This window comes from Lagopus leucura, unplaced genomic scaffold (assembly GCF_019238085.1).
Source record: "Lagopus leucura isolate 7727_CA_CO unplaced genomic scaffold, USGS_WTPT01 Super-Scaffold_100015, whole genome shotgun sequence".
Classification (NCBI taxonomy): Eukaryota; Metazoa; Chordata; class Aves; order Galliformes; family Phasianidae; genus Lagopus; species Lagopus leucura.
Genome location: NW_024962269.1, coordinates 15,514,420 through 15,535,658, shown reverse-complemented (window position 1 = coordinate 15,535,658; position 21,239 = coordinate 15,514,420). Strand labels below are relative to the sequence as shown.

At 42.7% G+C, this 21,239-nt stretch overlaps 1 protein-coding gene across 6 annotated transcripts in view; it reads left to right on the top strand.

The window, feature by feature from the left end:
* MEGF11 (multiple EGF like domains 11) overlaps window positions 1-21,239 on the top strand; it is a 254,379-nt gene that overhangs the window by 198,240 nt on the left and 34,900 nt on the right. For all 6 annotated transcript variants that reach the window (XM_042875569.1, XM_042875567.1, XM_042875573.1 and 3 more), the window contains exons 12-15: window positions 4,137-4,257; window positions 5,690-5,853; window positions 6,256-6,358; window positions 19,415-19,561. In XM_042875569.1, the coding sequence (XP_042731503.1) occupies window positions 4,137-4,257; window positions 5,690-5,853; window positions 6,256-6,358; window positions 19,415-19,561 (535 nt within the window). The remainder of the gene's footprint in view (window positions 1-4,136; window positions 4,258-5,689; window positions 5,854-6,255; window positions 6,359-19,414; window positions 19,562-21,239) is intronic.

Sequence of the window (21,239 nt, the reverse complement as noted above, 5' to 3'; positions counted from 1 at the left end):
TTTTGCCTCTGACTTCAGTGGAACCAGCTTTTAGCCCTCCAAGGCAAATTTATTCCTGTAGATTGCAGCTACTTCTGAAATTCTTAATTTAATGTCCTTAGAGGGTCAGACTTTCAGAGGGACCAGGCATGGCTGCAGGCTTTGCTGGGTGCTGTTGACCACTGCTGGATTATTAACTACTCTTACAGTCTGAAATTCCATCCTTTTCCTTTTATAATGCATTTTAAGGCTTTAAAGGCCCGATCCAAAATGTACAGGAGTACATACAAGCTTTGTTATTGAGGAACAGAAAAGAATTTTAAAGATAATTGGCCGTTGTTTGCAGGAGGAGTGTGTGTCTAACAGAAACAAGCAATCTGATCCTTACTGGTAATGTTGTTAGGGCAACATTAATCCAGTGGAAACACTTTCTGAAGTGGCCAGGGCTTGTTAACACAGCCAACACCTAAGGCAGCAGTGTGTCTTTAAGCTCCACTAATACTGTACAATAATAATTTCTGAGGAAGAAAATCTTCACCTCTGCCTGAACAGAAACAAGACATATTATTGACTGCCATCTGGAAAGATGTATGCTCTGGGCCTCATGAGTCTATTAATATTTGATGCTGATGGATGTGAGCTGGCAGACTGTGTTATTAATGGAGTTTGGTTCCTTGGACCTAACCCTCAATGCATAGGGGAGAATTAACAATAACAAGAATTGTATGCCCAAACCTCTCCTGATACCACAAAAGTTTGTCATTTAGTTTCAGCATCAATTTGTTAATATTTCTGAAGTACTTAAAGCTATGAAAGGTCACAGAGGTGGCATCAGTTACATTATTGGTGCCATTCATTTTGATTTAAAGCTGTGCTTTTAGGGTCCCTGGGACCACAGATCCCCACTTGTATCTTTGCCAGGTTAGAGTACCCCCATCAGATATGGATTTCCAACAGGGAAAGGCTCACTCCTATTAACTTCCGAGCAATTGTGTGGAGGTAAGGCATACTTTGTCTTTGGTTGAGCTGAGATGCCATCCAATGGGTTTGGATGCTAAGAAGAGGGCAGGAGTATGCTGCTCTACACAAGGAGGGGGGCATTTCCTAGAAATGGCCCTGATGCAGCACCCAGTAAATGGGAATTTTTCCTCAAATTGAGTCTTATTTGGCCACTGAAATCAGGAGGTAATATACTGGAGGTATGTATATATACATATATATCAGGGATATATTTTGATAAACTGGACGTGATAAGGAAAAATGCTGAAAGAAATGAAGCACTGTTGAAAGTCTGTGATGTCCATATGGATCATTCTGACTTGGAAAATAGAGATGTGAAATATCAAGTTATTTATAGCTGGATTTCTTAATATAGCCTTAACATTTTCAGGGGTATATGTTTGATTGAATTAGCTTCTCCTTGCTATCATGTATACCACATCCAGACATTTCACTGCTCTCATTAACCTCCCAATCTTAATAGAAAAAAACGAATAATCAACTTAAGAAGCACAGCTGTTGATTAATTTTACTAAATAGGATAGAAATATAAAGTACCATATTGCAAGATTGAAGATTCAGTGCACAACGTTTAAAATCACTTTAATGGAATATATAACTCATTAACAGCTGGATAGACAGATACTGCAGCATTATTCACTTGGGCAGGTGGTGAGAGGGAGGTGGAATTTACATATCTTTAACGGTACCTGAATGCATTTAATTTCATAGGTCATTCTCCCAAATCAAGTTCAAAATGTTAATAACAGGGTGTGCATTTATAATTAATAAAATCTTAGAGCCAGTGCTATAGTTCAAGTGCATTTTCCTCTTATGTAATTAGGAAGTTAAGTATGTTTGGCAGTTGTCACTCAGACAGTTCTGAAGGTCTCACTTGTCGAGCCTAGAGACAGCAATCTCATTAAGCCAGTTATGTTGTCCGTTTAGGTTTGTTTGCAAGCTGAGGGCATAGGGTGGACAGCCAGAATGACCAGCCTCAGGTAGTCCATTAAGTACAGTGCATTAAAGTAGGTGCCAAAACTCAGATGTGTTTTGAGTTGGGAAGAAACATCCCGATGCTTATCCTGTATACGGAACCGTTCCTTCTGCATGGATGACTTGTCTCACCTGTCTGCGTGTCCTCTGTGCAGAGTAAGTGTACAGAAACAGGGGAATCTGCCGTGCCCATGGCCAGGATGTTCCTGCCTGCACCATGCTGGGACACCCACAGAACCCACTGGCCAGCTGGAAGCCCTGGTTCTGTGCCTCCCATGGCTCGGATCTGCTGTCTCAGTCAATCTGGCTCCCAAGGGAATGTGTTCATTCCACACCACTCTGAGCTGCTTTCCTTTTCAAAGACATTTTCTTTTACTCCTAGATCACTAGTTCAAATCCAGGTAGGGTCAGTTGTCATAGAAATTACAGCAGTGCCAGCAGTCCTGTGCTGTACATGAAATGAGTTGGGAGTTCCATTTGCACAAGATACAGCTTTCTAAGTGGCACTAATTGGCTGTCTAATTGTCACACATAGGAGAAAGGCTTAGGATTGATTAGGCGTGGAGGCTGAATGCCCCTCTGCCATCCCACTCGCGCTGGGTTCCTGTAGCTCATTCTGTAGGCATGCTGGCAGGGTAATGAGGGGCAGCGTGCTTCGGATTTTCTGGCTGTCAAGACGGCACCTTTTAGAGCCAGTCCTTTCCAGGGGAACTTGTTTTACTCCACCAAGGTCAAAGACAGCATCTTTTACAAACATTGCTTTCACTCAAAAATCAGGGGCTTACAGGATTTACTTCTGAGCAGTCCATATTTTAACCATTTCATTTACTTCTCCCTAAAGCAAAGTTTTTAGTATAAAATAGGAAGAGTCTACTGGTGCCACACAGAGCTGCTGCAACAAGCACATGGGTTTGTGGTGCTCAGAAATCTGCTGCTGTTTCCTGTTAACATCTCAGTGTCTGGTGCTGTGATGTACGGGTGCTGGAGGTACTTGCCATGGCATAGGGAAGCTGACATTTTGCGCTTTTATCTCCTGAAAAATGGATGTTCCTATCACACAGCGAAGCCTCTCACCTGCAAAAAATACATTTTGACCAGTATTTTTTCCCTTGAGCTATGATATAGGTCACACTCTGCAATGTAGTTACTATTTAACTTTGGAGCAGGGTAGCTCTCTCTGACATAAGACTAAATTATTACACTTTAACTCACTGGAGAAATAAATATAGGAGCTCATTTGTGCTGTGGAAGTCAAGACTACAAACTGAAGAAAGTGGAGTAAAAATACCTTACATATGCTAACATTTGTTGGCCAGACGATGGGACTCAGTGTATATTGTCTGTATATATATTCAGGGCTGAAGGGGTCGTATCACATTTTAACTCCCTTGTTCCATCAGATGAATGACACTGGTAAAGAAATGCACCTCTGCTTTCAGCCACAGGAGGTAATCAGTACATACAGCCATAATTTACTGATGACATTTTCTGTATTTCTGTAACATGTAAGTTTTTATCCTCCTTTTCCTCCCTTGCCTCACACCTAAAGCAGAAATGGGACAGAGACGGATTTTATCTTTTGCTCTGCGTGCTTCCTCTCTCTGACATGTGCATCACACCTTGTTCAGCATTCTTCCCAGTGTCACCATCTCATGCAAATTAGCCGAAAACAGATGTACATACCAGCTATGCACCACAAAGGTCTCATCCACGTGCCATGTAAGTTTTCCTCTCTGCCAGGCTGTGGAAGATGAGCACGCAGCAGATCCTTTAGCTTTTAAACAGCCATGTTCTTAGAATATATTTTCCAGGAAATGCAGAACAATCTTTGCACGGTTTCAGACTGTATATTTTGTGATTAGTGTTTCATAAGTGATGTTTTGCTTAATGATCCAACATCTGTTCTAGGAGGTTTGTTTTTGTAACTTACACACCTCCTGCTGAATGAACGCCAGAAACTTGTCCCTTTCCTCCAAGTCAATCAAAGCACTAATTGCATCATAATCACGGGAAGCCGCACTGACTGCTGAAAGTGCTGAAGATTCAGCAATCAACTCATAACACTCTGCTCACTGTTTCGGAAGAGAAAGCCTCCCTGTGCAGAGATGGGAATTTCCTGAATTCAGATTTCTTTAGCTGACTCTGTTTTTTCTGGTTTGCAGGGAGATGACTGCACCATTACCTGCATGGCAGGAACCTATGGTACCAATTGCTCATCAGTTTGTAATTGCAGAAATGATGGTGCGTGTTCCCCCGTCGATGGTCTGTGCATTTGCAAAGAAGGTAAACAAAATTCGCGTTTAACAGTCGCCTACAATTTGGCATCAGTGCTTCTCCCCTTCTAACGTGGCACAGCTGTGCAGTCAGTAACTCCGCTATTTATTTGTGCCTGTTGGTAATTCAGAGCCCTGCCCCAGGAACAAAACTCAACAAGGGCCTGACTGTATGTTTTGTCTCTGCCCTGACCGAGGGCCAGGCTTAACTGCAGTGCTGCAGGAGCAGACCCCAGAATGAGGTGTGCCTGCAAGGACACAGCTTCTTTCTAAAGGAAATGTGAAGCAATCACCAAACAGGGGTTTTGCAGTGTGATTTTTTTGAGAAGGAACAGCCTCCTGCCTGCCTTTCCTTCAGCCCAGTGAACTGTCAGTGGGCTGCACCTGGCTGGTTGCCATCCTCTGGTCATGGTGACGGCTCACCCATGTGCAAGTGACCTCTGCCCAGCTGAGGACATGGCTGTCCTTTGTCTGGAGAAACATGAAGTCTTGTCTGTTCTGGAGATTGCAAGAATCACCAATTTTTGTGCCACGTATATGTCCATAATTCCTATACGTGCTTGGTAGTGACCCTTATTTCCACTTAGGAGATCTTGCACGCTCCGGAACATGGAATCTCTGGTGTTCCATGTGCAGTGGTGTCTTCCCCCAGCACACCGACATGAACTATCTTATATAGCACGCATAAGCCCTAAAACAGAAGTGAGGCAAACAGCAGTAAAATCTGGCATTTCAAACATGAATTAATGAATCACTGTAGAGCCCCATTTAATGAGGGCGTATAAACCATGAGTTACTGCTCAACTCCATTACATGCAGCTGCAGTGTAATGAAAGCCATTGTGGGGTTGGTCGTTAAGACTTGAGCCTTAATGGTTAGAAATGATGGTCTTGGTCTTTTTTTTTTCTTTGTGTGTGTGTGTGTGTGTGTGTGTAATAGCCTCTTTATATTAAAGAGCCTTCTCAAAAAAATACGAGGTAAGAAAGAAACAAACAGCATCGAATGGCAAGTGACTTGCATTCAGCAAGTCTCCAGCAGACGTTGCTGTGCTCTCTTGCTGCCTGAGCAGCTCCTGAAGAGATATCAGACACAGCCACCTGGCAAACAGCCACACAGAGATATCTGCACTGCCCTTCTCCACCTATGGATGTTGGCAGAGGAAGCTGGGAGGTCATAATCAAAGAGCCAATCTTTGACCCCATGGTTGGTGTCTTAATTTACCCTAAGAGCAGGAGGAAACCGGCTCCTAGAATCAAAGAGCTGCAGTTCACAAGGCGCCTCTCTTGTCTCTTTTTTCTGTGCTGTGCAGGAAAAAGGCACTAGATTTGCCTGGAAAACATGCATGACACCTTTGCAGAGAGTTTTAAATCTTGTTATGTAAAGAAATATTACCTTTTCTGTGCAAATGTGCCTAAATCTTTCTCTCTCCGAACTTTCTGCAGGATGGCAAGGAGTGGATTGCTCTATTCCATGTTCAAGTGGAAGTTGGGGTTTTAACTGTAACCAGACGTGTTACTGCACAAATGGAGCAGCCTGCAGGCCAGCTGATGGCTTCTGTCTGTGCTCCCCTGGCTGGCAGGGGGACTACTGTGACCAGCCATGCCCTGTAAGTGTAACCAGGATGGTCTCACATCCCCTTTTAAACCATAGTCCACATAGCTCTGCTAATCACACAGGCTCAGTATCTCATTTTGTCTGTGGATATCTGTAGGAAATCATGTATAAATGACAGATTGTGGTTTGAGCAATCGAGTCGATGTATTACCTTTTGCACTATATTTTATCAGAGCTATTGCAGCGTTATCTGCATTTTCTGGAGCATCATTTTTTAAAGTGATTCCTCATTTGGTTCTCTGTAGAAATTTTAGGCACTAAGTTGTTTCTATTTTCTCTGTATGTTAATTTAAAAAATGCGACTCAGCATTAAAAGGGACATGATAGATGATTTTGCACATTTTACAGCAAAAAAAACTGATTACTGAGAGACTTTTATTTATATTTTTGGAAGGATGGAACATATGGTCTTAATTGCAGTGAACGTTGTGACTGTAACCACGCAGATGGGTGCGATCCCGTCACCGGTTACTGCTGCTGCCTTGCTGGCTGGACAGGTAAAATGAGCAACTCTATAAAACTTGGGAATATTTCTGTTTGTTTGTTTCTTTGTTTATTGCTAATGCATCAGTCATAGCGCTGAATTTCTGACTGCAAACTCTTAGGTAATAGGCTGAGACAAGCTCAGCTGAATTTACCCGCATTTAAATCACTCGTGATGGTGACAGAAATTGGCATTTATTAAATTTGTATTCAAATTAGTTGAAGATGGCTCCAAACCTGGAGCCAGATGTTAGCCTTCTGTAACGAGAATGCTCGGGAGGGATGCAGATTGTATGGAAATCCTGCAGTGTTTTTCTCCTTGAATGACCTTTTCCACAGGGGTTTCGGTGCCATAATGAATCCTGTGGCCGTTGTACGCGAGATGCAGATAGGTGCCGTCTGGATGCTGAGAGTCACTACAGCTGCTCCATCATACAAACCAGTTTGTCACAAACTGTTGTCTTTATGCCCTTTTCCCATGCTTCCTGTTGCACAGAATGGTAGCGATGGAGAGCGGATTAATGCTGGTTTGATAAAGAGTTCTCTTGATTACACAGAGGCAGAGAGAAATCTTGAGTGAAGTCTGAAAGTCCAGGTAGGAGAGCTCAGTACGAACAGCCCTGCACTTGACTCCATCCTGATCTTTGCTAGCTTTTGACAGCTGACATAAACAGCAGAGGGGGCCATGTTATTGATCCAACCAATATTTCACACTTAGCTGCCTAAAATACGAGTTAATCTCCCCCTAGCTCTCTGGAGAGTCCCTAGAGGGAAATAAGCTTATATTCTTGCCTATATCTGCAGAGCCACCAGCAGCACTGCTAGTCAAAAATGCATTGGTATTAACAGCATTCATTTGGAAAATTTAATTGTTTTTCAAACAAACACAAGTTGGAAGAATGTATGGAGCAAGGCAGGCTCAGGCAGCCAGCAGCAGGAATGCTGTTACCTCACATCTTCAGTTATGCCTTAGACTAATTCACGTCCTCCATTTCTGATGGACAGATCATCACTCACTGTACAGCCCAGCTCTTAGAAGCATGAGGCAAAAGGAACGAAATTAAGCTTTTACTTTAAAATGAAAAACATCCTTTTTGAATTAAATAAATTGCAAAAATATGAATTTCTTTTACGACAGAGTTACTTTTCAAAGATGGTGAACATGCATCCCTGGAAAGGGCTTTCTGCCCACTACAAAATACGTTCTGTAAGCTCACTACAGCCCACCCCAGCTTGTGTTCTTCACTCATGAACTGCATTCATCATTCCTTGAGCCTCTTTGCCATCACATCCATCTGTCAGGCTTTAAAACTGTACTGTGCTTTATTTATAACCACCAGAAAAACAGTTGATAGGTTTTCCTGTAGTCACTGTGAGTTTCTTAGAGGGGCAAAAATGGTTTTGAAAAGTACAGAGAATTAATATATACTTATTTATTTAGTGTATGGGTTTATTGCACATCTTTATATATGTAGCATTTCAGAGGAAAGTGCAGATACACTTTGCAGACTGAAGTTGTGGCTTTTTCTCAAGGCATTTGGAACATATACTCCACACTCACAGCACGTGCATATCTGTAATTGTACTTCAAGTGCAGTTACTAATTACTCCAACTAAAGGTAAGAATGAGTTCTGTGACGTGCCCCTCTTTTGGTTTCTGTACTGGGTGAGGTGACTGTGTATTAACTTGCTGGCCACTTGCTGTAAATGAAGCACTTTAACCTTCAGTGTGTCCCTGCAGTTCTGGAGCTCCCTTCTTCAGCATCACGTTTCTGTGAGGAAAATATTACATTTGCATTTGAGACCAGGTTGGAGCTGAGATGTTGACAGAACCATGTAAGGTGTGCACTGGAAATGCTGATAGACAGACAGAGCCTACATGTGTTTTGCCAATTCTGCATTCAATGTTTTTTCCACTTGGCTTAACACGAGACACAAGGATAAATTCTGCTCGTGCTACTTTGAAAGTATGTAATTTCAGAAACTCTTCAGCTAGATAATTATATTTTCATATTAAGGAGTGTGGCATTGGTAAAAGATTAATCTTATTTCTAGTTGTTGTGAACTGGCCCATGATGTGTTTTGCAGTATATTTTATAAATATGATGTGATAAATAATTCAGGCTTAAATTTGTGCTTTCGGAGTTTGGTACTAATTAGGCATGGCCTGAAAAAGATCAGAAAAGTTCAGCATCATGGAACATCTGAAGGTTTTCCTACCCACTCACACAGACAGAGAACTCACATGGCTTTCTGATCCTAATGGCCACAAAACTTCATCTGAAACAGCATATTCTGTATGTTCATCCCACATGTGGGACTCCCTGCCTTGATGTCGGTGTTCTGCGTGTAGATCAAGGAGAAGATTGAGCCCATTTTCTTTAAAGTAGTTTTCAAGATGTTACTGGTATAAACCTTGGGAGACTGATAGATGGTTGGAGCATAGAGGAAGTCTGGAAAAAGAAGAAAAAAAAGGAATAAAAAGAGTAACATACAATATAAATTAATAGCAGTCTACCACCCTTGTCTGCTGTTATGACTGCCACTCATCCAGAGTCTATTATTCAGGGCACTGCTCTCCTACTCTTCTGTGTTTTAACAGCCCAGTAAAGCTAGTTTTGGGAGCAGAGAACACCTGGCAGAGTGGAAGATGATGAAGAGATTGCCATGTCCCGTCCAGGATGTTACAAAGCTGTGCAGATCAGCTCAGCACCAAAATAAGCACACTGGCAGTAAGCTGCTTACACATGCATGTAGATTGGCCATTAAGTTCAGTGGGGAATTAATTGCACGTGCACAGCTGAAGGCAGAAGTTAGACTCTGAGATGGATCAGACCTGAAGCTGCTGCTTGCACCGTGTCGGTATTGCTGAAAACCCCCAGCCAGGCACACAGGCACAGTGTATCACAGAGAGCCTTGTAGACAGCATGGAAAGTGTAGCACCTGTACTAACAGCACCGAAACCACACACACGGGAAGATGCTCTTGTGTGGTGCAGGTGAAGTGAAACTTGTTCAAGCATTGGCCAAATTCAGATCTGCAGCTGCTGGTACAGTGCAGTGCATCCCCAGGAAGGGGATGTCAGATGCAAATAAAAATAAGGCTGTAGCCTTGCAGTGAGGGAGATTTCCAGCTTTCATATGCTTAACATAGTGAATATAAATACTTCCCTTGAAATCAAAAGAAGATTTGTACGTGTCTATCACTAGGTTAAAGAGGAGAAGTGTAGCCCCCAGCAGGATCAAGTCTTGACTGATGAGAGTGATTGCTTTCTAAAGATTAATAAGGGTCTCTCCACTCCAGATCTGCCATGCATTTTAGATAGATACTCCTTTTGTGCTTGCAGCTGTGTGTATATGTGCACACATACCTTAAAGCTACCAGTCATTTGCAGGAGAGGTGCTATTTTGTGTACATTCAGGTTAAAATGAAGATGCTTGAAAACGGAGTGCTTCAGTGCTAATTGCATTTGGTTAATTAGAGATCTCACACACTCTGAATCCTCAGAGAGGGTGGAAGTGCAGGAAAGCTGCATGGCAGAGCATTTCCTGGGAGTCCTTTGAAGCAAACAGGTAGCAGGGAGGCAGGCATTAGTCTGGTCACACTCCTTTCCAGAGTGCTCAGTAGCAGCAGTAGGGTCATAAATCTCAACCAGGCTCCTCTTGCTTAAACAGCTAGTGGCTGGCAGTGGCTTGATCATAGGATCATAGAATCACAGCATGATTGGGTTGGAGGAGACCCCTCACCCCCCAGCTCAGGCTGCTCAGCGCCCATCCATGGCTTCAGGCACCACAGGGATGGGACACCCACAGCTCTGGGCAGCAGTGCCAGCACCTGACCACCTCTGAGTGAAGACTTCCCATGACATCTGATCTGATCCTTACCACAAATGGCATTCTGATGGATGCCAAAACCAATTCACACCGTGTAGCTTTGTGCTGGTTCACGCAGTACCACCTCCCACGTCTCAATCCATCAGACGTTACAGAAGGGAAAGCCTCAGGCCTGGCTAATGCTCACAGCAAGCTCATTTCTTCCCTGAAACAAGTCGATGTGCTTCAAGTTAATTGTGGCAGCGTGTGTTTTGTTAACCTTTGAGATATTAGAGTGGGATTAAGTCGGAAGCAGTCTGCGGGGGGATATGTTCTGCTCCCGTAAATGTTGGGGTCACTTAAAAACCTGTTTATCTCAATTCCTTTAATCTGTGATGCTGTCTTATCTGAGCCTGGGTTGTGTCTTTCCTGTTTCGTATCGCTGTCTGGTTTCTGTGGAGAGCTGTCATCCTGATGCTATCTCAGTTATCCCACTGAACTGCTGAGCTGATGCTTTTCTGACCACCCAACACCTAAGTTTATTCAGGAGGGGTCAGCATCCCCAGAATGCGTGGGGAAATGTGGCGATGGTGTAGATGTGGGATGGAAGGTAAAGGAGTGTGCATCCCATTGTAAATTATAAAGGAATTCCTCATCGGTTTCCCTTAATTAATCTGGATGGTATGAACATTAAATATGGTGGCAGAGGAAGATCCATCGCGTTACCATGTCGGTATTTTCCCCTTCAGGCTTCGCTCTCGTCTCCTAAGAGCAGCTGCAACATACACAAAAGGGGAATATACCTTTCGCTGTCCTTTACATCTTCAATAACCTCCATACTTTGCCAACAACATAAACCCTAATTGTCTGTTATCGTGTCCAGGAGCACTGCACAGTGGCTGTGGTAAGCTCAGGTTGTAGGGATTTGCACCTACGATTGTATGAGGGGGCTTATGGGGTCAGGAGCGTCAGCTGGTCACAGATAAGGGGAGCTCTGAGGAATGAGCCTCTGCATTTGCAGGCTGCAGGTGACATCTGCGCTGTCACTCAAACACAGAAACATGTTTCTTCCCTCCTGTGGACACATTAATTCAGTAAAACTGATAAGGCTTTACTCAAGGGAAGGCCTTTTTGAATTTTAAAGGAACAGTGACCACTTTGACGGTGAGCTCTAAAGTATTTTTAACTTCACTTTTTCTGAGTTCTCTGCATGAAGGTGATCTTTCAAGACCAAAAAAAAAAACCAAAAAACCTTCTATGTAGTTTCCCATAAAATACATTTTGTTTATATTAATATGACTTTTCCAGCAGTATTTAGTGTACAGTTTTAAAGCCGGATCCAGTCCCCAGCTGAACTAGTTTGAAGCCAAAATAATTCCATTGCCATTAATAGATCTCCAAGCACACACTCCTATAATTGGTAGCTGAGTTTTCTGCACGCCTTTAAAACCAGAGAAAATTGAGGACTGATTTTGATGTACCTACGGGTTCACAGCAGAGCAGATCTGCAGTGTGTTCCAATCCGTAATGCTGGGGGTTGGCTCTGTCGTGCTTTTCAGTCGTGCTCTCTCACGCTCCCTTGGTTTGTAATACCAAGCCTAAAATACCAGAATGGAGCAATAGTAATTTCCTATTAAACATGCATTTTCTAGATGTCTAATCCCATTATCTAAACCATATTTTGCACTTATCACTTTTGGCAGTCTTATCCCAGATTTTTAAATTAATAATTTATTTCTGTGATTATTCTGTATCCTTACATTAGCTTTAAACAGGCAGAAAAAGCTAGAAATGTTAAGAGTCAGTCTAAAATGATGCAGTTTAGTCTCTCTTCTGGCAGCTTAGTCTCTCCTCTGGCCTCAGCTTTGAAAAGTGAAAATCTTTTCCATATGAAAAGGTGTGCTTACTCTCTGGGTTCGACAAGTGTCCTTTAGCCTATGAATGTAACATAAGCTTATTAGAAATTAGCTTTAATTTTTCATTGACTTAATTTCAAGTGAGTTGATAAGATTTTAATGTCAGGCTGTGCTTAAAAATTCTCTCTTTGACAGGAACCTTTAAGTACGGCTCCTGCTGATAGAGGGCTAATTTTCAAAAGTATGAATTATGAAGTTCTATCAAAGACATCATTGATGCCCTGACATAAATTATGTCAGCGCCTTCCTTGGCAGGCATCTAGGAGGCTCCAGATTCTCATCTAAGGGGGGTTTGGTTGTGTTTGTCCTGTGCCAGTTTTAGTACATATTTCACCTTCCATGAAATCAGTTGGATTTTTGCCACTCATTCAGTGGGAGTTGGATCAGACCCTTACACTATAATTAGAACCTGCAGCAGGCCTACTGCTAAACATAAGCATGCATGCAAATGATAAGCGGCATTAGTCTTAGAAATACAGAAGAGATGCAAGTTCATTTAGCTTTGTGTTTATTTTTGGTTTTATTTTCACTTATGAAAGGACAGCTTTTAAATTATACGAGAAGATAGAGCTTGGGTGGCATCCGAGGTTGAACTAATTTAACAGGTTCTGAAAAATGAAGTTTGAGGCTAGAGATATTCGGCTGTTTTCCATGTTAATATGGAGGCATTCTATATATAAGCTTGGCTGTGTGTACAATGCATTCACCTATAAATAAATGTGGGCGAGAAGCAGAGAAAAAATTATTTGCGAGTATTTCAGCAGACTAAATAGTGGATGCTGGCATGCAGTCTGCGAAGGAAGAAAAAGGAGAGATCATTCAATAAACAGCCAAGAAGCTGAAATGCTGTGTACAGATGCTCCCGGTGAAAAGTGTTTGCAGTGATAAAAGTGAATCTCTTCCTTCTCCTACACAAGGGGGAAAAAGTGGACTTTCATGCAATGATGTTAAGCACAGAAGCCTTGCACACGTCCAGTTGTACAACAGCTCTTGCTAAACTGTGTTCCCACCTCCTGGCCTGGGGATTGAACCTTTACAAGGCAGGAAATACGTTTTCTTCCCACTTCCAGATTGCTCCCTCCTGATCGCCTGCTCTTGGCCTGCTTGCATCTTCCCCAGGTTCCTGCTCCTCCCTGGCCTGATATCATGGCCGGAGTTTGAGAAGCAAGAATTAGGAAGGACGTGTGCTAGAGGTGAAGGCAGCCAGGGTGGGGGTTGCCTCCTGTCAGTGCTTTTCCTCCAATATCCTTTCTGTTCCTGGCAGCTCTTCTTCCTGCAGCAGTGCACCCAGGAGAGTATCTTGTAGCAAAGGGAACTGGATGATCCTTAATTTTAGCAAACATTTTGACTTACTCCATTTCTTATGAGGTAGGTTCTTGCCTCAAAAGCTTTTATTGCATAAATTCCCTGAGTTAGGTGATTCATATCTGGAGTTTTCTCTAGATAATTAAAAACAGGGGTAGGATTAGTGCTCCACAGAGGTGCATTAGACTGCAAGTATATTACTTTCAGAAAAACACTTACATTAATGGGTGCATAAATCGCCTATGCAATGATGAGAAAAGAGACAATTCAGAATATTTCACTGGCTGCAGGGAAGGGCTTATTCTTAATTATTTAGGGCCAGATTGTGGAGCTTTCATTTAGACTGATGGGTGTCTCACATAGGAGCTGCCCCATTGAAGCCCACTGGTGAGCAATGCTTAGCATGGCTGAAAGGTTTCCGCAGCACAGGCCTGGAAGAACTTCTACAGTTAGAAGAGTATTTTGGAAACAGCACAGAAGTTTGTAGATAATGCGGCTGCTGTTACTGCTGTTGAATAGTTTTGCTATAAAAAACAAAAATAGCTTATTTGCTGACTGGATGAGCAGCCATCAATTCTTAATGTTTCCATTTAATTTTATGGGAGATCCCTTTATGTTTTCTTCTATCTGCTGCCCTCCCCAAACCGATTTTTTAGTTCTTTGTCATCCTTAAAAGCTGAGTTATCAAGAATTGCGCTGTGAGTTTTGCCTCAGGTAGGAATAAACATTATAATGCAAAAGATGATAGAAGAGCATCAAGGATTCTTTACGAGCTCGTGTTCGGATGCTATCATAACACCTTCTTAACAACTGATCCAGAGCTAATAAGACAGCTTTATTCTTATGTTCTTATTGAATTTTCTTTTACCTTTTATAGACTGAAGCAGCAAAGTATTCACTTAGGAAAGCATGCTGATCTAATCTCAAACACAATGCTGATTTAAGTAGAATTTATAGATGAAACATAAACGTAACAGCAGTAAGTACTGTGGAAAGAGAAGAGAATGAGGTTAAACAAAAGGTGAACATATAAATACAGAAATCACTATCAGAAATAAATGTACAAATTAGGAGACCAAAGCAAGACTTCCAGGGGACCTCAGTGTGGCACAGCCACCAAAGGATGTCTGCAGAAGGGACAGACCTTTCTGATGGACAGAGGAGGGACTGCATGAAGGAGCAGCCCATTCTGGGGATCCCAGTCAGGATATATTCCCATACCCCTTTCAGTGCCATCAGGTGCTTGCTGCCCTGCTTCCAGCCTCATTAAAATAGCCTTGCCATCATTATCACCTTTCTAATTGCCAAGCTATTTTCTGTTATTGAAGCAGTGTTGCTGCAGTTGAGGTTGTGCCCCTAATTGCTGTGTTGACCACCAGTAAGTTCAGCATTCCCAATCAAAGCCAGTGTGATAAACCAAACTTCAGGCCTCACAGCACTGCCAAAATCCAGTGCCTGTTTGTGCATAAAATCCACTCTTTCCAGAGCTATTCAAATGCCAGAGATAAGAGATTATTATGACTTCATGTCATGTTGAAAGACAGGTGGAGGAGAGCACAATGTTTGTGTTGGATTCAAATGTCTGCTGAGATCATTCCTGTCATGCTAATTGATGCTGCATCTGTCTTTAGATTGCGATTACTGGGGAGAGGAAAAAAAAAAAAAAAGCAGAAGATCTTATTCAGAGAAGTAATTACAGTTGTACACTGGTAGATAGAAAGTACATGGGGGGATGGGACCGACATTCTGTAATTTATCACGTTCCTCCATCCCTGAAAAACTCTGTGATGCTGGGCAGTGCAGCAGTCCTGCTGCAGGAACTGCTGCCATGGGAATTGCTGTGGTCAAACGTGGGGCACAGGTTCTCATTTATTCCTTCCAATTTTGTTCTTCTATTGTGTTTGGAGCATTAGTTTCCAACTATCCAGAGACGAGGCAGACAAACAATAGCAGGCTTTATTAAGAGCCAGGGAGGTAATCCCCAAGCTTGAGAGCAATTGCACGCGTAAGCTGGAGGGGGAAGAAAGGGAATTCTGCTCTGTCTGCCTTTCCAAAAATTCACCTTCTGAAGTCCTTCAGTGTGATATAGTTACAGGCAGTACTAAATCTGCATTACTTTGACAAACTTTCATTGAAGCCATTGAGGATTATTAATGGAAGCAGTATACTAAGTCTCTCTACAGCAGATGCTGTATATCCCAGTGGTTTGGCTGTGGGCTTTTTTTTCCCCCTTTTTCTTGTTCTCACTTTTCTTCGTGGTGGTTGTGTGGATGCTAGCTTTGATGCTTTCACAGGTATGTTTTAATACAGAGAGCCAGTCAGGATGCCATCTTCCTCTTTGCATTTCAGGTGGAATATTAGGAAAATATTATTTTCAGAGTGGTAAGGCATTGGAACAGGGAAAGTGGTGGAGTCACTGTCCTTTGGAGTTGTCCAAGAGCCATGGAGATGTGACACTGAGGGACATGGTGGGTGGGCATGGTGGGGATGGGCTGGGGTTGGACTTGGGGATCTCTTCTCCAACGTCATTGATTCTGTGATCACCGCACAAGCCACCTGTGGTGCCCATCCCTGCACCAAAGATATTCCCAATCCGAGGCAGCAGTGGTTTGGCCACTGCTGGCCAATTTATTTGGTAACAAATTATCCTGAAATAGCTTTAGGCACAGACAGTGTGGAACTGCTCTCCTGTGTGGTTATTCCGTAACAGAGTGCAGTTGTGATTGCTGTGGTGGGTGAAGGTTGTGTTTTTCACAGCATACACAAGAGCAATTCAGGCACTTAGTACAATTTTCTTGCCCATTGTGTGCAAAGTTAGAAGGTGTGGGCAGGTGGGAGTAAATTCTGTGAATAGAGCAGTTGAAAGGATAGACCTGGAAATCCTGCTTGAGAGTGTCTGCAGTACCCCAAGTCCACCCTGGGGTGGGGGGATCGTGGCTGCTGTTTCCAGGCTGGATTCAAAGCCTCAGCAGATCCAGCTCTTGCCTTGGCTCTGGCTTACTGCATGGTGCCCATTGCCGCCATGTAGGGTGAATAACTATGATTTTTATGTAAGTTAAGTGATTTTCACTTACATTTCACTCCCAGAACATTGTTTAAGAAGGTCTTGGAAGCATAATTTCATGCTAGTGTCTGCAATTGTGAACCACAGCCTCAGGCGGTGAGAGAATTTCTTGGTATCTAGGCAATAGAGTTTATGTATAGAACTGCTTCTTGCAGCTTTGGGGGCTTATTCTTCTGCTAGTTGTCTTTCTAATCTCTACATCATGCTTTTGAAACAAGGAATTTGTTCGTAAGTTAGGAATCTGCATATGTGACGTGAGATAAAGACGAGATGTGTCAACTTCAGCATTTTTTATATTTCTGGACAAGTTCCCAAGCAAAGGTGAAAGTTTTATGTTCAGAAAGCTTGCTGCTTCGCTGCCTCCGATTGTTCAGTAGTTAGGGAGGAACAGACTCCTCCTTCATCTGCTGCCAAGTCTGGGAATTGTAAAATTAAGGGGCTTTTTTTTAGCACAGCTCCGTAAGACACGCATGTCCAGATGCAATTTTAACTTCTCATTTACATTTGCAATTCAATGCGTGTAGGAGCCTCCAAAAATGAAGTCTTCCATGAGAATTAACTTGGAGTAATATAAAGTAATAAAATTGATTGCGGCTCCTTCTCGGTTGTCTTCCGAAAATTATTAAACAAATACAATCTGTAATGGGTATCAGCATCTTCTAGAAGGTTTCCTTTCCCCTCCCTTTACATTTTGTTACAACAATCAGCTCCACAATGACTCATTGCCTTCGTTAGGAGCGGGAAGACATCCCTCATTATTCATTACTAAAGGAAGGACTTTGCTGCTGCAAGGGACAGTCACAGCATCCTAATTCAGCTACCTTACCAGAGAAAGGAGTCAATGTCATTCTTCCCCAAACTTTGCTGAAAGAGACAGGAAATAATGCTGCTTAATTGTCTCCATTTATAAATAGCTCATTCACAATAAGAGAGCTGCATTTTTAATACTGCAGTCAGGAGGAAAAGAGGCACATTTTCCCACTTTGCGTCTGAATTTCGTTTCTGGGAGCTTGCGATCAGCCTTTAGAAGCTATGAATGATCATACAAAGATGCACAAGTATGAAATGCATTTATTTACTTACAATTTACCATATTAATTTTTAATTACAGAGCACTGCAGATGTATTACGTATTACACAGCATTTACTGTTCACATAATGCAGGGATTTCCTAGGGAGTAGGGAGGGCTGTGCTAAAGCTGCTGGTTTTCTTGGTTTTACTAATACAGATGTTCTTCCTCTCTTTTTGCTCTCCTTTTTTTCAGTTATCTTTTCTTAAATATTAAGTGATTGAGCTTGTATTATGTTCTTACTGTCTTTTAATGTGGTTTTTATTAAGCTTTATAACACAGACCATGCTTCTTTATAAATAAAACTATGACCACATATTACTAGAAACCCCATTTCCAACTGTATTTTTGCTAGACTCGGTTAGATTTTCTAGGAAGGGACATTATAATTGTGTGATTAATCTTCAGAAAGGGGAAATTTTGGCTCTGCAGTATTTCTTACTGTATTAACTTCAGAGATTTATAAAACCAACTTGAAACTGCACTGTAAGTGTGTTTATAATGACTTTTAGCTGATTTAATAATCCTCAAAGTTTGGTGACCATACAGATCGCAGCTTCACAAACGCAGTCCATTACCTGTAGCATCCAGATGAAGTTATCAGAGGTGTAGGAAATGACTTGGGATTGTGTTTCTCCTTAGCCATGCACTAATCCAGCCTCTGGCTGGGGCTCTCAGGGTCCTTGCCTGCATTTATCCCATTATGCAGCGGGGACATGTGCATGGATGATAAAGAACATCTTCGTGTTGCAAGTCGAGCCAGGGCATGTGTATGCCATCAAATCTTGGTGGAGCAGTCGTAAAGCACCCGGTGTGCTAATGTTGTTAGGAACATTTTCAAGCCAGTCTGTGATTCATTTTTTCTGTCGTTATCAGTAACTCAGTGTGCTGCTGCTAACGCCACTCCCTGCAGCTGCACTGCTTAATGTCTCTTTTAGCTCACGATCCTCCAAATTTTTTTCTATCCAAGGAGCCCTTGATGATGCAGATAGCGCTGCTAATTGCAGGTTTGGTGATGCCTTATCCCGGAGGAGTAAGAGTCTCTTGAGCAAGTGGCAGTGCGCTGGATCAAATCCTGAGCTTACATCCATGTGACAAGCCACGGCGTAGGGCTGTTTTTAAAAGTCACCAGTTTAAACAAAAACCAGCTGAAACGACGCCAAGAGCCTTATGTTAAGCTTTCTGGCTGTTTGCTTCCTTCAGTGTTTCCAAGCTTTGCTTTTCATAATGATAAATATCAAACAACAACCCTGGGAGTCACTGGGAGCTAGATTGGCAGGTCTCAGCCTCCATTTAACATGCAGATGATCAGTCTATGGCACATATGGCCGCTTGCTAGATCAGAGCTCGGTTCATTAACACAGAACTCAGAGAGCTCTGGGTAGATGTGGAGTAAGTGCATAATAACCCTGAGCACTGTGCCGTGAGCCAGGAAGTGAGCAATGTGCAGCACAGAACTGAATTTGCACATGTTCAAGAAACCAAATACTAGACTTTTTTTTTTTTCTTTTTTCTTTTTTTTTCAGAACCTCGAATTTTTCTTCCCAGTCTTCCAGTTCACAACAGTTAAGTAATCAGATTTCAATCAACTGCATATTTCCAGGCCAATTATTTGAGATTCTTTGTGACTTTAAAGCAGTTCCTGACCTTCATCTCTCAGACGACATGCAGAGCTTCCTTAAACGATGCTAAGGATTGCACAGGAGCTCACTGACACCTACAGAACTCACCTCTTTGGCATTTTCTTACTTCTCACTTTATGAAGCAGATAAAAGAATAGCGATTTCTTTTTCCAGACTCGCTTGTTTGCTCTGTGATGTACTGCAAGGTGTCAATCCACCCAAACGTTTCCTTGAGCAGTGCAAGCTGTGTGAAACCTAATGAGTGCCGTTGTGTTCTTCAGGCATCCACTGTGACAATATGTGCACCCAGGGCCGCTGGGGACCGAACTGCTCCATCTCCTGTAGCTGTGAGAATGGTGGATCCTGCTCTCCAGAGGACGGCACCTGTGACTGTGCACCTGGCTACAGAGGACCCCTGTGCCAAAGAAGTAAGATTTCCCCTGGATGTGCTGACAGAAGCAAAGCAGATAGAATGTTATCTATGGTACCAGACAAAGCCATGGGTTTCTGAGTGGCGTGAGCTGATGGCTTAGCCCAAAAATGCTTTTTGGCCAAGAAGACAAGGCTCTGCTGGGTAGAGTGTTGCCTTCTGTTTCTTCTGGCCTTCCACAGTACCAAGAGGACACATGTGGCCTAAGAGTATCACAGAACTGTAGAACTGTAGAATCATTGAGGTTGGAAAAGACCAGTAAGATCAGCCAGTCCAGCCCATCACCACCATCACCATACCCACTAAGCCATGTCCTTCAAAAAGGAGCGACAACTTTGCATGACAAACTTGGCAAGACGTGGGTAGAATCAAGCTTCTATAGATATGCACTAGAAGCTGTAGGATACCTGCTAAGCCGAGTCAGCTACAGCCCATCACATAATGACAAGTAGATGAGTGTTGGCTATCAAAATAACAAGGCGACGTTTTCTTGCATGCCAGAAAAAGAAACACGGCAGCCAGAAATATCTCTCGTCTGATGCTCTGCTGCTACATATTAAAATGTGTCAAGGAGATAAAAATCCTCTCATTTACTTTACCTGGAAAGCTGTATTTGCCCCTGAGGGACCCGTGTTCACTGATCCAAACTGATGCAACCTTCTTCCTATGTAAACAAGAAATGGGTCTCTCTCCCTTTTTCCATCAGCCCTTGTTCTTCCCGTAAGATATGCTCCATGCCCACTTCGTATATCCCTCCTGATTTCACTGGTTACACTTGACACTAGCGCACACTCATCTCTAAAAATAATTTGTAGCTGACAGTTTTTATTTAAAGCCATTATAACAATGACCTCTAGCACTGCTGTAGTTAATAGCCTATAAGCATTTCCATTATAAACCCCAATTTCCAGGTGCTTCAGCACGTCTATATAACTGTAAAACCTCTCTCTAAGGCTGAAATGTGGTGCTCAGAGCTTCTGGGAATTGGGGAAGAAATTGTTTTACAAATTTGAAACCCTAAGAGTGCAAAACGTCCAGAAGTTAATAGTTTCTGGCCTTTCTGAGATGAAAAAAAAGCCTGCTTAGTTTTATCAGCTCATGGCACACAGGCTACAAGAGGCAAACCATGTCCCCAGCTTGAAACTCCCATAATCAGGCTGCTCTCTGAAGACATTTGCTGAAAAACTAATGGGCAGAAATTCTCCATCCCTTGGGGATGACAGCAGAGGGCTTCTCTGGATGCTTGTGCTCTCTGTTTTGCTGAACTGCCCTTCTGTAGATGCACAGCCAGGGAGTTCAGCTTGCTTTTCTGCAGGATTCAAGTTCAAGACTACCTGCATCTCAGCTAAGTTTGCTTTCAGAATCATTCCCATTTCCCTCTTGGAAAGTGATTTAGAAGCAGAATTTAGTACATGGCAGCACTGTAGACAATACCCGTCCGGGTAGTTCTGTCTGTGCAATCAGCATTGCAGGAGACACCGGGATGCTTTATCGGTCTTAGGCCTGCAGAAATGTCTCCAGGAATGATCCAGGTTGTTTTATAGCAAGTGCGTCATCAACAAACCTGTCAGCTGAGTTCCAGCTGGAAATGTGCAGCGGTGTAAGAACCTGACACCTGCTGTGAGCATACGGACCGAGAGGGAAATTCTCATTTGGTGAAAAAATAGAGCAGACAT